Source organism: Crocuta crocuta, unplaced genomic scaffold (assembly GCF_008692635.1).
Source record: "Crocuta crocuta isolate KB4526 unplaced genomic scaffold, BGI_CrCroc_1.0 scaffold339, whole genome shotgun sequence".
In the NCBI taxonomy this organism is placed as follows: Eukaryota; Metazoa; Chordata; class Mammalia; order Carnivora; family Hyaenidae; genus Crocuta; species Crocuta crocuta.
In genome coordinates, this window is record NW_027530357.1 from 1,669,359 (window position 1) to 1,686,347 (window position 16,989).

The 16,989-nt window shown below is 42.0% G+C and overlaps 1 protein-coding gene across 1 annotated transcript in view; it reads left to right on the forward strand.

The window, feature by feature from the left end:
* SPPL3 (signal peptide peptidase like 3) overlaps positions 1-16,628 on the forward strand; it is a 128,946-nt gene extending 112,318 nt beyond the window's left edge. Inside the window, exons 6-12 of the mRNA XM_077766041.1 lie at positions 141-219; positions 1,129-1,241; positions 11,190-11,296; positions 11,704-11,867; positions 12,617-12,816; positions 14,044-14,153; positions 14,816-16,628. Coding sequence (XP_077622167.1) covers positions 141-219; positions 1,129-1,241; positions 11,190-11,296; positions 11,704-11,867; positions 12,617-12,816; positions 14,044-14,153; positions 14,816-14,887 — 845 coding nt within the window. The 3' untranslated portion in view covers positions 14,888-16,628. The remainder of the gene's footprint in view (positions 1-140; positions 220-1,128; positions 1,242-11,189; positions 11,297-11,703; positions 11,868-12,616; positions 12,817-14,043; positions 14,154-14,815) is intronic.
* The last annotated feature ends 361 nt before the right edge of the window (positions 16,629-16,989 follow it).

Here is a 16,989-nt window from a genome sequence, read left to right on the forward strand (position 1 = left end):
GAAGATATTCTTCTTCTCTAGTTATTAATTGTATCTACTTACTGAGAAAAGTATTCTGGTCAGTGTTTCCATAAGTCATGCCTTTTTTCTTATTGGTGTTAAAAATAAACAAAACTTAACCATATATTTTCTTTTTCTAGTTCTTGCAACAATAGCTTTTGCTTTTCTCCTTCTCCCGATGTGCCAGTATTTAACAAGACCCTGTTCACCTCAGAACAAGTAAGGACTTGGGATTTTTCTGTAAATTATAAATGATTTTATCTCATACTTGATAGCATTGTTAGGAGCCTAAATTTATGGTATGGACCAGAGCACACGAATGCTAGAAGACTGGGAAGGAAGATGTTTGATCTTTAAGACTAGAAGATAGTACTTCCTTTTGTACCTTTTCATAGGAGAGGAAATATAAACAAATCTCAGGAAGTCGGAGTTGTTGAAACATGCTTCCTGCTTAGATTATTGAAAGATGAGTAGTTTCATTTTAAAGCAATGCTTTTGTCCCTTGACTAGTGAGTTAATGGGATGTGATTGACTCAAACATTCTTTGTCTTTCATATTTGGTGACCTAGAATATATACTAACCACTTAGGTTTAAACCCAATGTGCACACCTTTCACACCTTAACTCCTAAAGTCATTGCTTCATGGATACCAAGTACTGTGTTAATAGAGATGCTAACAAAACCAGTCACTAGGAGCAGCTGACTTTCCAAAGAATTTGTAATAACGAAATAGAGTTATCACCATTTTATAAATATGGTGGATCCATCGCCCGGTGGATTGAACTGTTGACCTTCTTCATTTTGCTTTCCTCACAAGAACAGAATTTCTCCTATAGTCTTCTTCATTCTCCAAAGATTGGTATTGTCATTTTAAATTCTAAACACCCATGTTGATAATTTGGGATAAAAACTACATTATCAGAGGGATGCAGAAGGATAATTAATTCTTCTGCATTTTCTTTAGCCTACTCCAAAGAGGTTTGGGTGTTTTCAATTTCTGGGAGTCTAGGTATTACCTGCTATTCTAATCTGGCCAATGATGAACTCTGATCATGAAGAACCAAGGGAGAGTTTGATTATTGAATGTAATGTATCATCTGTTAGTCCAATAAATATGTGTTTTCCAGGATTTCCTTTGGTTGCTGTGGGCGTTTTACTGCTGCTGAGTTACTGTCATTCTCTCTGTCTGTCATGCTCGTCCTTATCTGGGTTCTCACTGGCCATTGGCTTCTCATGGATGGTGAGTAACATGTAACAAGTTGAAATTTTAATATAGTTGATAGAGCTCAATTTGTCCTCCCTTCCTCTACTTTTTGTGTTTCAGTAATATTTCCTCTGATTACCATGAGTATTAGGTGGTGTTACATATTGTTACTATTTTTACCCACATTCTTAAGATATTTTTAATAATGCAGCTTTTTGAGAAATAGTCCACATACCATGTACTTTTTACCTACTTGAAGTGTACAATTTAGTGGCTTTTAGTATATTCAGAGAGTAAAATCATAACGTTATATGACCTTTGTGTCTGCCTTCTTTCACTTAGCATGATGTTTTCAAGGTTCTCATCACGTTGTAACCTGAATCAGTATTTAATTTATTTTTATGGCCAAATACTATTCAGTCGTATAGCTATGCCAGTTTTATTTGTTCATTCATCAGTTTCCACTTTTTTAGCTATTATGAGTAATGCTGCTTTGAACATTCATATACAAGTTTTTGTGTAGACTATATGCTTTATTATATGAATGGAATAATACTCTATATTAAATATATATGTGGAATATATGTCATATTATGTATTATATATAATAGACTCATTTGTATAATGATATAAATTCATGTATCATTACAAGAAAGTGTATCCTATCCTTTTTAATAATTTCAGAGTATTCCGTTGGATGTTGTTTATTGCTGGTTCTTCTCTTTTAATCTTCTCTTATAAATAACCCTCAGGTAAACATTCTTATTCCATCTCATGGTACACATGTCAGATTACTTAATAAGATTATTTTTCTATGGATGAGTTCCTAGAGATTAAATTTCTAGGTTAAAGGGTTTTTGTATTAAAAATTTTGTTTATCTGTTATTATACTGCCTTCCAGAAAGCCTGTGGCAGTTTACACTCCTATCCATAGCACATGAGGCTTTCCCTTCATTGGTGATGATAATGATGAAATAATAATGGCAGTAATAGCTAACATTGTTGAGTGCTTCTTATGCATTGGGCACTTTCCTGGGTGATTACATGGATTATCTCATTTAATCCTGGAAAGTCTTTGAAGTAGGTACTGTTATTCTCATTTTACAGACAAGGAAACAAAGTTCAGAGAAGTCACTTACCCAGTCACAGAACTCCTGTGTATACCTGATACTTATCAAAATATCTTGGAAGGACAGTTCCCAAAATCCCCCTCTTGCCCTTTTCTCTCCCCTAAGACATTTTTCACTTTTTCTTTAAAACCATTTAAGCACCTCCACCTCTTTAAGGGCTCATCCAGTCCTGACTCTAGTTTTCACAGTTCACTTTCCTGATCTCAAACTTTATCTAACCGTTGCTCTGCCCCGCAAAGTCTGTTCACTTTCTCCTTTCCTCTGGTATTTCAGAAGGGAAGGAAGTAAAAATACAAAAGATGACTTTATACTGTTTGTAATACTATCTAAAGAATTTTTAAAGGAGAAATATAAAAATCAGAGATTATGGGTATGGATTACACTTACTTCCGTTATCCATTCCAAAAAACCACAAGACTAATCAAGACTTTGGAAACAGCTCTTTGGAGGCAACTGCCGGGTCTGAGAGGCTCCTCTCCGCTAAGGCACTGTCTCTGCAGCTCTGAGGATGGTTTAGCTGTGGAACTGTCATTCTGTGTCATTCAGTCACAGAGCCAGCCAGAGTGATGGTTACTGTCCACGCCTGAAGTTCAGGAGTAGCTCCCACTTGTATCACAATGTTCTTTTAATTTTTAAAAAAATTTTTAAATGTTTTATTTATTTCTGAGAGAGAGAAACAGCGTGAACAGGGGAGGGTCAGAGAGAAAGTGAGACACAGAATCTGAAGCAGGCTCCAGGCTCTGAGCTAGCTGTCAGCACAGAGCCTGACATGACCTGAGCCGAAGTCAGACACTTAACCGACTGAGCCACCCAGGCACCCCTTGTATCACAATGTTCTACTCATGGTCAAATCAGATAGAACTTGACAAAAAGGATATTAAACTATGCACATGTGTTATCCAGAATCAGTGATATAATCTTGATAAGGAAGAAATTTTAAACCTTGAGGAAAACTAAAAACTTATCCTTTTGTTTCAAGGATTTTTTTTCCCTCATAATTTACTTTAACTAGTTCAAGGATTTGAAATTTATGTGTGCCAAGTTAACCAGGGAAAAACTCTAAAACACTGAATATTATGAGGGAACAAGCTATAGAGTGGGTTGAGAGCTCTGTAAAGCTATAGGTAAACGACACATGTGATTTTAATCATAGGTGATAATTATAGAGAAAGCATTTTTTAACTTATAAATCATACAAATATCCGGTATACTTCTTCAGCAAAAAATATTTTTAAAAACAGTAAGATAAAATCATGGTGATGGAGAATAGGCAAGTGGCTGTGTGGGGAAGAGGGTGTGACTGTAAAGAAATAGCTCATGGGTTTTATTGGGTTGATACAAGTATTCTGCACACTGAGGGTGATGGTGGCTATATAAATCTATGAATGTGTTAAAATTCACTGAACTACATAAATTATAGTATAGCTATAATTTATAGCTATATAAAAAGCTACCAGTATTACTGTTTGTTAATCTTCAAATGTTACACACATTCATAAAATATTTAATACTTAAATATTATATAAAATATAACTTTATAAGTACATAATTTGTTTATACATATTTTTTGTCCATTGCTTTTATTGAGTGGCAACCATATACCAAGCTGTTGAAACTCAATAGTAGTTCCTGGGGCACCTGGGTGGCTCAGTCGGTTAAGCATCTGACTCTTAGTTTTGGCTCAGGTTATGGTCTCATGGTTTGTGGGATCGAGCCCTGCATCTGGCTCCACGCTCACAGTGCAGAGCCTGCTTGAGACTCTTTCTCATTCTCTCTCCCTCCCTCCCTCCCTCTCTCCCTCCCCCCTCCCNCTCTCTCTCTCTCTCTCTCTCTCAAAATAAACTTTAAAAAGTTCCATGAGGTTGCAGACCAGATTATCCCTTAGATTTATATAGAGGCCCTTAATGAGTCAGAATGGAAAACAGTGTCAAAATCTATGCCTGACCATGTGATAATTCACATTTGCTAATTTATGACTGGTTTGATCTCTTGTTATAGCATCTTAAGTTGCCTTGTAAAAAATATTTCTGTGATCATTTGCTTTGAAATGTATATAAGCATCCTGAAGTGCAATGTTTAGGATTTTTAATTGGGTTTTATTTGTTTTTGTTTTTGTTTTTGTTTTTTGTTTTTGGTTTTTGAGAGGGAGAGAGAGAATCTTAAACAGGTTCCATGTGTGGGTTTGATCTCAGGACCGACCGTGAGATCATGATCTGAGCCAAAGAGTTGGACACTTAACTGACTGAGCTACCCAGGAGCCCTGTGGTTTAGGATTTTTAAGTAGTTACCAGAACTGTTAAATTTCCCAAATCTGGTACCAGTGCTTGCAGTGTTCTTACGGATTGGTGTTTGACACTTCAGTGCTTGTGGAGGTAGATAAAGAATAAGTTGAGAAAAAGAAATTACATCTAAAGTCACACAAATTGCTTGCCCAGCTTATCATAGAAGAGTAAATGCATATTTTTATATACTAGGTATTAAGAGTATTGAAGTAGTAGGTGTGTGTGTTTGACTTTTCCTGAGGTTAACTCTTGATTTCTGCAGAAGAATGACTTGTTAACCTTACAAGCATGTAGGTAATTTTGAAAGACTTTCATAGAGCTTAATCTCTTTTTAAACCAGTGTTATAGAAAATTAAGGAGTCTTAATCATGATAATGATTGGAGTAGAGATAGTAAATATTAGTCCAAATCAGTCTCGTAGCTGCTTTTATGATTATATCCTTCAATCTCACCTAAACCAGTGCTTCCTGATGAGGAAGCGGGCAGCACAGACATTACTCCTCTACTACTTTTGAACAAAAACTTTAGAAATGCTGGTTAGTTGGTTAATACCTAAACCAGATTATTTCAGTCCATATAAAATGACTATATATTCTGAAAAGAAACTGTTTTATGCTAATGTTCTTAAATGAAAGAGTCCACTTCTATAAATGTTACACATAAATGATCTCCCTGCACAAATATGTGAACTGAGATGATAAAAGCTTCAGGTGCCACTGCTTTGACTAGAGTAATATAAGGCAGTCATCACCTGAATCACCACCACACTGATTCATTCACAAAGTCCTTCTGATGACAAATGGTATTTAAATTACCTTGAAGTCCTGGGGTGCCTGGGTGGCTCTGTCAGTTAAGCATTAGACTTCAGCTCAGGTCATGATCTCACGGTCCAGTCTGGGAGTTCAACCCCTGCATCAGGCTCTGTGCTGATAGCTCAGAGCCTGGAGCCTGCTTCAGATTCCCTCCCTCTCTCTCTCTCTCCTTCTCTCTTTCTTTCTCTCTCTTTCTCTCTCTCTCTGTCTCTCTCCCTCTCTCTCTTTCTCTCTCTCTCTGTCTCTCTCCCTCTCTCTCTCTCTCCCTCTCTCTCTCTCTCCCTCCCTCTCTCTCTCTCCCTCTCCCTCTCTCTCTCTCTCTCTCAAAAATAAACAAACATTAAAAAATTTAATTACCTTGAAGTCTCTCAGCCCCCTCTGTGGTCCGAGGTTCTCTGTAATCCCACTAACTTTTGGTGTTTCTGCTTTCGTGGAACTCTTTATTTGTGTGTCCAGACACACATGATACTATTTATAGGTTTCACTAAGGATTTTAAATTTACCAAGCTGCTGACCCAAAAAAGATTAGATACCTCTCAAAACAGCAAGCAATGTTCTTTATACTCTCATCTCTACTCTTCCCAAGCATTGCAAAGAACAGAAAAATACCTATTTTTTTGTAGTATGTCACTAAAAAAGAAAAAGTTGGCATAATGAAAGGTGATGTTCTTTTTAAGATACACTGATTTACACAGCCATCTGAAACACATACTTGAGAACAAGTCAGCAGAATTTTCTGCATTGTACTTTTACAGGCAGGGCCAGGGGCCAGGCTTACTAGACTCACTGACAGAAGAATGGGGTAAGCGCTGTCTAAGGTACACTGCAGAGGCCGGGTCACTGCAGCAGTTCCTCTAGACTGTAGAGTTGATAGAAAGCTGCCCATAAAAGACAACTTTATCTTCCCAGTGACCACTGTCAGAAATACATTTCCATCATGAAATTCATCTGATAGCTAAAATTCTGAGTGTTCAGTGAGGTTCCCCAAACCCTAATCAATCCTAACATGTAGACATTTCCATCACCTTCTGTCATTATTGCTGTTCCTCAATATTTACTGATCCGGGAGTCTGTTTTCCCTACCCATTTGCACTGGTTGAACTGCCCTTGTGACCTAGAGTCCTCCCCACGAGCCCCCAAAAATAGAATTTTTGAGCTTTTTAAGTTATTTATTTTGGTGACACGTGTGTTTTTTTTTTTTTTTAATATTTATTTTTTTAGAGAAAGAGCAGGGGAGGGGCAGAGACAGATGGAGACAGAAGATATAAAGTGGGCTCTGCGATGACAGCAGCGCCTGACGCAGGGACAAAACTCACTCTTAGAGAGCTCATGCACGCGGGTGAGGGACAGAGACTAGGGGAGAGAGAATCCCAAGCCCACAAGGCTCAAACCCACAAACCTTGAGATCATGACCTGAACCAATACCAAGAGTCAGATGCTTAACTGACTGAGCCACCCAGACGCCCTTGAGCTTCTTTTTACAATTATTTTTTCTCGGATTCTAGTGTTTGACGTTTTTTTCTGCTGTGACAGAAAATGTAGCTTTCTAGCCATGGTCTTTAATGTTTTGAAATATGTTCTTCTCTGACATGGAAATTATCTTGACGGACTTCTCTGCACAATCAGAAATCATCTTGTAGGCGGTGATAATTTGGTAGTAGAACTTTTTTTAAATGAACGTTTGTTAATTAAAGCCTGTTCTTTGAAGTTAATTTAGAATGAAAACATAATGATAAATGTGGTTGTTTTAGGGCAAGACATGAAGTATTTTTATTTTTTAATGTTTATTTTTGACAAAGAGACAGTGTTAGTGGGGGAGGGGCAGAGAGAGAGAGGGAATCAGAATTGGAAGCAGGCTCCAGACTCTGAGCTGTCAGCACAGAGCCTGACATGGGGCTCAAACTCACAAACCGTGAGATCATAACCTGAGCCAAAGTCAGACACTCAACCAGCTGAGCCACCCAGGTGCCCCGGCATGAAGTATGTTTTCAGGCTTATATACTAAGAAGCATCTAAAGTAAGAAAACATTTCAGTGTGTTCTTGAACTAAATCTAGATTTTTATCTACTTTCCGTTTCATCTGGCAAATTAACCTTTTAAACTCGCGAAGTCTTGAGAGAATTTGACCAATAGGTGGTATGGTGCATTAGTTAAAAGCTGATGAATCTTGTGCACACACATTTACTGTTCAGGGACTGTTAAACCAGGGTCATAGTGTGGATCCACTGACCAGCTCAGGGACTAGAAGAGTTTTGAACAAATGTCTAGTCCAGCCCCCTTGTTTAATACACTTGCTGCTAATCTATGATTAGAAAATGTTCAGTGCCAAAAAGCTAGCAGTTGATTTAATCGTCTTCTTGTTTTAAAATGCTAGACACTGGCATTTAGTCCACATAGGGCTTAGCTGTCTTACATATCCTTTATCTTAGAACCGAACACTGCTGAAGACCTTCCAGGGTACATGTTGCTTTTCAAGAACATTTTGGCTCAGTTTGGTGTGGTTGTCTTTGTCCCTGGCCCTACTGGTTGTGGAAGACAAAATGACACAAAGATTATATCGATAATAAGTTTAATTCTAGACAAGTGGCTAAGATTAATAATTTACTACTCTTAATGTTTTTGGTTAATTCATATTTATATTTATAATTTACATTTAAAATTAACCAAAAGCAAAGAGTGTTGGTAAATCTATTTGGGAGAATCTTGAGTTTCTCAAGCAATATGGAATGAGGGGAAGTTATCACCTCTCTTGGAAAAGTCCTAAGGAGGTGAGATTATGAAGGGTTACTTGAATGAAAGAATGGAGCAGAAGAAAGGCAAACTAGATGAACACTTGAGGGCATGTTCCTCTGATGTGACAGATTGAGGCAGTGTTCATTTGGCCGGTAGGAGTGAAACTTACTGTCTGAGTCAGTCAGAAGGGATGCATTCTGCTTCAGATGTGGAACTCCCAGCCCGGTTGGGCACACTTGGTTGGCATGTCTGGGAAGAGAGTATTGCTCAGCTTAGCTGGAGAGGAATAGGATCAAAGGAAGACAGACTCTGAGGACACACCATCCTGTGAGTTGTGCCTGCTCTGGGACTTGTAATTAGACTTGACCCATCAGAGTAGGGAGCCTAGTGACCGTACGGCGGGAAGTAATGCACAGTGATTGTTTACAGAGGCAGAGAAGAGTTAAGCGGGAAAGTGAGGAAGGACGCATATCAACCTAGGGAAGTGTGACTGAGGTATGCTGTAACACAGAGCGGCTGCAGATGGAGTGCGCGTGATGAAACACTGATAAACTGAAAATGAACTCAAAGTTTCTTGTATGGAAGATTAGAGGGAGAATGACACCGTCCCTGAACAGTTCTGCCACGTCCTCGTTTGGTTTTGACTCAGGTGGGGCCAGATTAGCGGAAGCGGAGCAACAAAGCAACAAGTGGATGCTTAGACCCTGTGGCCTGTAAAGGCTTCTGCCACTTTAGGGTTAAAGAACTGTATGGTAAATTGAAAAGTTCTGGAACGGACCAGTCATCTGCATGTGTCACAGAAGCATATGCATTTAACCTTGGGAACCTGCCCCTTTGGTTACCATACCCCTCTTTCAGTTATCATTCAGCCCTCTGACCTTCACTGCCCACACACCTGTCCCTGGGTCTGTCCATCTTGGGCTTTCATCTCTTCCTTTGTTCCCTTGATGCACTTGTAAGTTCCTGAACAGATCACTTGCTACCCTCCCACCATCACCCCTTCCTCTGCCCCAGGGACTTCCCTCCCTCCACTGGCCACTGTTGTTCCTGCCAGTGCCCTGTTTATTGATTCACAGCATGGCCAACTAATTATAATGGGAAATCCTGTTAAAAAATGCATATGGGTTGATTATATCATGAGCCTTGGTTCTGTTTTTATAAATTTATAAAAAATTAAAGGAGACCCTAGTAAAACAAGCACGTCCTAGATTATTATAAAATCCGAAATTATGACCACGTCTCTCCAAAACACATACTGCAGTACACAACGTGGCGATCACTGAGTGCCTGATAACAGTATGACAGAGGAAGAATAAAGATAGTTTGTTCTTCTTCCCAGTGTTAGCACCGTCTTCCAGGGATGTGAATGGTTTTTCTCCTCTTTTGTTTGTGCAGCACCATTCCCATGGTAGGAGCTCCCCAAACATTCGTTGAATTAACGTGTCTGGAGTCTGCCTGACTGCTGTATTTGCCCACTTAGCAACATGTATTGACAGTTTACCACCAGTTCTATTTAAATGATATGCATCTGTAATCTGGCCTTACTTGCTTTTCTTACTTTCCTTAGATTAATTTTAAAATTTAAAGTAGATGGTACATAATTTTTCATTCATTCTGCAAATATTTATTGAATGTCTACTCTTATCAAGTGCTGGGGCCTCACAGAAAGAATAAGCCATGGTTTTGGTCTACCAGGAACACCGAGTTTCAGGAATAAATTGGCTTGTATATAAATAATCACACTGTTACAGAATGGATGAACAAGTTGAGATTGATTTCAGGTTCTGTGGTGTCACGAAGAAAAAAAAAACCCTACTTAATCCGATTAGATCAGGAAAGACTCCCTGAAGAAGAGCTTTCTGACCTGGCTGTTTAAGAATGAGGATAAATTTTCCAGGTACAGGGGCTTGGGACAGGACCTTCTGTGGCGAATGGGAAGGAACACAGTGGTGTTGAGAGGTGTGATCAGTGCACACTGAGTGGGGATGGGGGGCACACAGTGGACAGCAAGTGCCCTCCTGTACACCTCTGTCAGTGCCAGGCCACGTTGTTTGACTCTCATCCCACTGGAAGTGCGTGAGCAGCTATGTGACCTGATCAGACCCATGTTTCAGAAGAATGGAGGAGGAGAGCTGAAGACAGGGAGAGACCATTCATCTGCCAGACCTGTTCTAGACTCCCGGAGTGCAGCAGGGAACCAGGCCCTCAAGGACCTGACATTTTAGTTGAGAGGAGAGAGAATGAAAAAAAAATTATATATACATATATTTGTGTGTGTGTGTGTGTGTGTGTAATACACATACAGCATATGTCAGATTTTGAGGTACAAGAGAAAAAGTAAGGTCAGGATAGAAGAATGAATTGCTGAGTAAGTAAAAGACGGCTTAATCTCAGGTGTGGGCAGATGGTAAAGTCAGGAGCAAGGAGGAAGTATCCTCAGGGGTGGGGAAGGCAGGAAACAGAGCTAACAAGTCCTGAAGTGGGCCTGGCTTAGAGCTTTATCATTCAAAAAAAATTTTTTTTAAAAGAGCACATGCCCAGGGGTGAGTGGCAGAGGCAGGGAAGGAGAGAGGGAAAGAGAGAGAGGAGAGAAAGAGGGAGAATCTTAAGCAGACTCCATGCTCAGCACGGAGATCGACACAGGACCATGTCCCACAACTCTGGGTTCATGACCTGAGCTGAAATCAAGAGTTGGACACTAGACTGACTGAATCATCCAGGCGCCCCAGAGCTATATCATTCAAAACCGAATCTCCTGGGTCTTACACAGTTGAGCACTATCCCAGAGCATGAGGAAAGGGATGTCCCCGAAGACCCTTGGTCTTTGACCCTGGTCAAAATGGGCTAATGTGGGCACTTTGTACAAGTAGGGTGTAAATGTCTTAACCTGGAGCTTAAACTGGGCTGCTTGACTTTTGAGGGGGCTTACGGATTGTTAGGTTTATAGGCAGAATACCTTGTGGAAGCTTGTGGAAAGAGAATGAGTCTGTACTCCACACTAACCAATGTCTATGGCCTCCTCCCCAGCCCTGGCCATGGGTCTCTGTGTTGCCATGATCGCCTTTGTCCGCCTGCCCAGCCTCAAGGTCTCCTGCCTGCTTCTCTCAGGGCTTCTAATCTATGATGTCTTTTGGGTAAGTGTCTGTTTCCCTGAAGCCACCACACTCTTTTGTGTTTAATGGGAGTGTTCACTCCTCAGAATTTCTAAGTATCCAAATTCTGGTTGGCTGGAGTACCTCCTCAGACCACTCCTTCCAGTCCAGAACTGTACATGTTAAAGGTGAGCAGCCATCTGTCCACGCCTTTGCTTGTTGAGATGTGTTAACTGGATAGTACGTGTATGTCTCCTGGGGTGGGGGAGAGAGCAGGCAGGCAAAGTTCTCTGCCCTGGGAGTAAAGATGTTTCTTCTGCCTCAAAAGCATGCAGTCAAAAAAGCTTGATACTGCAGTATTCTGAGACTTGGCTCTTAAGAACGAGGAGGGCTGATGCTGAAATCGGGTTGCTTCTAGCTCCTATTGAACATGTCTCTCCGTTCGGCAGGTGTTTTTCTCCGCCTACATCTTCAATAGCAATGTCATGGTGAAGGTGGCCACACAGCCAGCTGACAATCCCCTTGACGTTCTATCCCGGAAGCTCCACCTCGGGCCTAATGTTGGGCGCGATGTTCCTCGCCTGTCTCTGCCTGGAAAACTGGTCTTTCCCAGGTAGGACTAGTGTGTTGGGCCTCGTCTTGTGATGGTTAACACTGTCTTCTCCCTGTGCCTCTGTGCTCCTCGATTGGTCTTTGTCATCAGCGCTCTTATCCTAGACTGGAAAACAGTTGTGAGTCATCTGTCCATTTTACAGATGAGGAAGAGAATATTGATTTGACTTGCAAAGATTTGTCATTAAATGATACAGGTGCTGCTTTTATTATTGATTAATGTTCTCAAATAACCAGATGTTACTACTGTTAACCGTATTTTAGAGTTGGCTGGAGGGAACTCACAGGAGAATCTGGATCTTTTTTACTTCTAAGATGTTTGTAAAAACATGTCCTAATGCTAAAATTATACAGTTGCTGGTAATATAATCTTGGAAAAAACTGTGTTGCTTTAATATCCGTGTCTGGTAGTAGTCAGGTGCTTATTTGAAGTCACAGCAGCGGACATGTGACAAATACTGAATTGCTTGACATTTCTAGAGGAAATAGTACTTAAACAGATGACTTTAGCAGTCACTTTAGAGGTGCTCTCTTAAAGCAGTGAGGAGCCGGGCTGAAGACACCCATCGCCAGTACTGTTGTGGCTTGTAATCTTTAAACTCTTACAAACTAGTGCTGTTCCACCTCTAGAGATTTCCGTCTCCCATTCAGGTAAGTCCAGCTTCTTAAAAAGGTGACAGATGACTCCACACAGGAGGAGAAATGGGATTGTTGAGGGTGGCATCCCTGACCTGTGACACTGCATTCCAGCTCCACCGGCAGCCACTTCTCTATGTTGGGCATTGGGGACATTGTGATGCCTGGACTCCTGTTGTGCTTTGTCCTTCGTTACGACAACTACAAAAAGCAAGCCAACGGTGACTCCTGCGGTGCCTCTGGACCCGCCAATATCTCTGGACGCATGCAGAAGGTCTCCTACTTTCACTGCACCCTCATTGGATACTTTGTAGGTAAGAGAGAGCAGAGAGGCATGTGATCCACTAACTGTCCTCCAACCCCTGGAGTGAAATCAGGTCCTCTAGCTGCAGACGCTGGATGGAAGGAGAGCCGTAACTGTGGTTGCTGTTACAGACAACCATGAAGGACAAATAACAGTGGCCTGTGAGGTGACAGGTGCTGTCCATACTGGCCAGCCCCGTTCCCTGTCCAGCAGTATCTCTGAAGAGCACTGGAGGAGGAGTATGGTCAGTTCTACCTCACAGTGATCGTGGATCAGTCTGTGTGCTTAATTAAGTCTTCAGCTTGAAGTTAATCCATGTCATGCTTATTTCCCATTTTATTAAACAGGGATTTCCCTTCATTTGTTCTAACATGTCTGTCGTCTCTAATCTTAGATTCTTACTAGGCTAGTTTTTCTCTAGGCAGCTCACTTACGGACCGACAGGAAGAGACGTGTGTTACTGGGCTAGGAAAAGCGGTAACCCATCTGCACCTACAATGGCTACAGCAGAGTGGTTCGTTTCAGTACAAAAACTCCTAGACGGGCACGGCAAGTGGTGTTAGCCCCACTGAAATGTAGAGGAGACTGAGGCTCAGAGAGGTAACGTGCCGTACATAGCCAGGGTTACATAGCTTTTGTAAGTAGCACAGTTGGAATTTGAACCCAGGTCTTCTGTCTCTGAGTCTGGCATCACATACGATATAAGACTGAGGAAGACCAGGCACACTCAGGGCAGAAGGGAAGGCTTGAACCAGGAACCTGAGCACAGAGCGGGGCTTGGGCCACTCACGGGTCCTTGCAGTTCTGACATTTTTTTTTTTTTTAATGTTTTATTTATTTCTAGGAGAGAGAGAGAGAGAGAGAGCGTGAGCAGGGGAGGGTCAGAGAGAGAGGGAGCCACAGACTGAAACAGGCTCCAGGCTCTGAGCTGGCAGTCAGCACAGAGCCCGACGCGGGGCTCGAACCCACGAACCGCGAGTACATGACCTAAGCGAAAGTCGGATGCTTAACCGACTAAGCCACCCAGGCGCCCCAGTTCTGACATTTTTAAAGCTGTACCGTTCCATGCTTCTTTAACTGCGAGAGCTGGGCGTTTCACACCCTGCCTGTTGGACAGAATGTGTCACAGTAGAGCTGTCCACTGTGAAGACCCTGGCGAGCAGCAGCCAGGTCACAGGTCCTCTTCTCTCAGGGCTGGCCCCTTGCGTTATTCACGAATGTTTTTCTCTCCTTATAGGTCTACTCACTGCTACTGTGGCATCTCGCATTCACCGAGCAGCCCAGCCTGCCCTTCTCTATTTGGTGCCATTTACCTTATTGCCACTCCTCACGATGGCCTATTTAAAGGTGAGAGAAGCAGTTAAAAACATGTGAAAGTAATAACTTGGTGTATATTCTCCTTGCCAGAGGTGGTTCTCCTTAAGCCCCAGAGCTCTTGATCTTGACAGTGGGTTGATGGGTTTTTGCCAACCTAGTATTAGGAGCCTCTTCCAGACTGTTGCAGCCACTGGCAGAAAATGCTAATGAATTAGACTGCTCATGCCACCTGGTCATGGATGAATTAACCGAAATCCCTAGAGCTCAGCTGCAGAGACTTCCTGTTTCCCTTAAAAGCAGCATCCTATTGTCACCTAACAGCTTTTTTAATACTCTGCATTAAAGTTTGGAAATAATTAAGAAATGTATGGTTACAGCTAGACTTGGAGCATTACCTTATAAGAGTTGCATTATCCCCGTTTTACAGAGGAGGAAGCAGAGAGGTAAATTAACTTGTCTTTAGCATCTCACTCAGAAATGATAGAACTTACACCCTTCTTAGCTTAAGGGGCCTAAGAGCTCTTCTAGTGAGTTCATCAAAGAATGGTGGTTATCTTTCAGTGCATGAAACTAGAATGTTCATTGATTCTCCACAGAAGCAGTTTGATCTGAGATCAAGAATCAAAAAGGACTTGTAGGTGTGTGTGGCTCACATTTAAACCTGTAACTTAGTAAAGTTCCTTCTTCCCCAGGGTGACCTTCGGCGGATGTGGTCTGAGCCATTCCACTCCAAGTCCAGCAGCTCCCGATTCCTGGAAGTATGATGGATCCCAGAGAGTGACCAGAATGGCCATTTTAGTCCTTTTCTGTCAACGCGTGGTTTTGTTTCCTCTTAGAGCTGGCCTGGTACTCGGAGATGTACCTGTTTAAGGAACTGACGTGGGACTGGATTTTGCGTTTGCAGGGAGCTTGTTTGCAGGAGCGAGGTGCTGGAGCCCTGCTTGGTTCTTCTCTTCCTGCCGTCGTAGAGGCGGAGCCCCTGCCGAAGTGACAGGCCCTCCCCAGCGCCCCTTCCTCCCCCGTTTTTATGAATCTGCACCAGACTGTTACCTGTGGGGGACGGAGATGTGACTGATTAAAACTGACAACGGCAAGGAGTCGTTCTATACCTTTTGAACACTAAAAGGATGAAAAATATTAGCAAACCGAAGTTTCTTCAGTGAACCCTCAAGAACTTTGGGACCAGTTTCCTATGGGGGACTCAGTTTCAGAGAACTGAGACAGAAGCTCTTCTGTCGTTCTATTCTTTCCTTTTTTTGGATTTATTAAATATTTTCTGTGGTGTGAAGTGACTTATTAAATCCACAGACATTGAGTGACTTCTTACAACATACACATAAGAATCTGTTGTAATGAGTTCATGTCCACCCAGATGTTGTGTTGGCAGTGAACGAGGGCACGGTTTTTATACATACACACACACGCACATAGGTATATATGAATAAACAAAAATTAAAACCTGCTAAGATCATGCTGTGTAGCAGACAGGGACTTGCTGTAATTTTTAGCATGTAGAGCAGTTTACTCTGGCTTCCTTGTATATGGATAAGCTGCTGTCCTTCCCTCCACAACCGAACATGCAGTTAAAAACCAGTATAGTATTTGTACTGATATACTCATGGACTTTAGGGGGCTCTCATTTGGTTTTGATCAGTGTAGCAAATTAGGGATGAAAAGTTAAAACTTTTTGGCCCTTTTTTTTGTTTGTTTTTACAGGCTTCTCCCTTGCAGGGTTCTTAGTAGTTTCTTCTTGAACCAATGCATGTAATATAGCAGCAGGTGTCTTTGTGCTTTCTGATCATAGTAATGTACTACTTGTAAATACATTTTTCTATTTTCTATTTTTTTTTTTGTATTTTTTTTTTGGCATTTTGTTTCATTGGTGTGCTGTATTTTCCATGCCCTCACTCCTTTAAGAAAAAAAAAGGAAAAAAGCAACACAATCCTGTCCTTGCTGTTGTTGATTATGGTCTTGGTTTACCTGTGGTGACAACTGGGTATTGGGGACAAATGTCACCTCCCCTGAGCTGGGCCCTGCAGTCTAGGAGTTGCAGAAGGAGCAAGCTGCTCTGTCCCCTTAGAACCTGACCGTGGTCTGTGGTCTTCGCTGGAGAGCTGGAATTCTGGTAGTAACTAAGTGTGATAGTGTCAGCTCGCCTTTGTCTCAGCAGCCCCAGCCCCAGCCCGGTAGAAGACTGCCCAGTGTTCAGGCACAGAGAATCCTGGCTACCTGAGACAGAGGTCGGAGGAGGGCCCACGTGTCCTGGTTTCTCCTTCAGCAGGTGGCTTGCCTCAACCTGTGTGATGAACGGTGTGCTGGGCTTCCCAGTGCCCGAAGCCTCGGCAGACAGAGCTCATAGCGGTGCACGTCACAGGGCGTGAGGGCGGGAAGCGATCAGGATGGTCGGTGCGTTCTGTTGTGTCTTCAAATCCTGCTGAGGGCTGTTTCGTTTTTTGTGTTTTGTTGGTTTTGTTTTTGTTTTTTTAATAAATGACTCCTTTCTAGCCTTTGTCACCTCATCCTCACTTTTGGTTGTTGGTACCACACAGACCTCCTGCGTGCCGTGCCTGTTCCGGAAGACCCTGTCTGTCTCCAGACAAGGTCACCCGCGGCTCTGGGTCAGTCCTAGAGATGTCAAAGAATTGAAGCTTCCGTTGTCCATAGAACTCAAAACAGCCTCTGGATTTGGTGACGACCAAAGGTACACTCGTGTGCTCGCTGCTCATCAGCTGTGTTCTTCCTCAGCCCTCGAGGATGCTAATGGCTAATTAAACGGGGCAGGGGGTGGGGGAACACTTCCAAAATGACTAAGTGCCAGTAATGGTTAGAGATAGACTCCTGGCAGTTGGTTAGCTTTATTGTTCT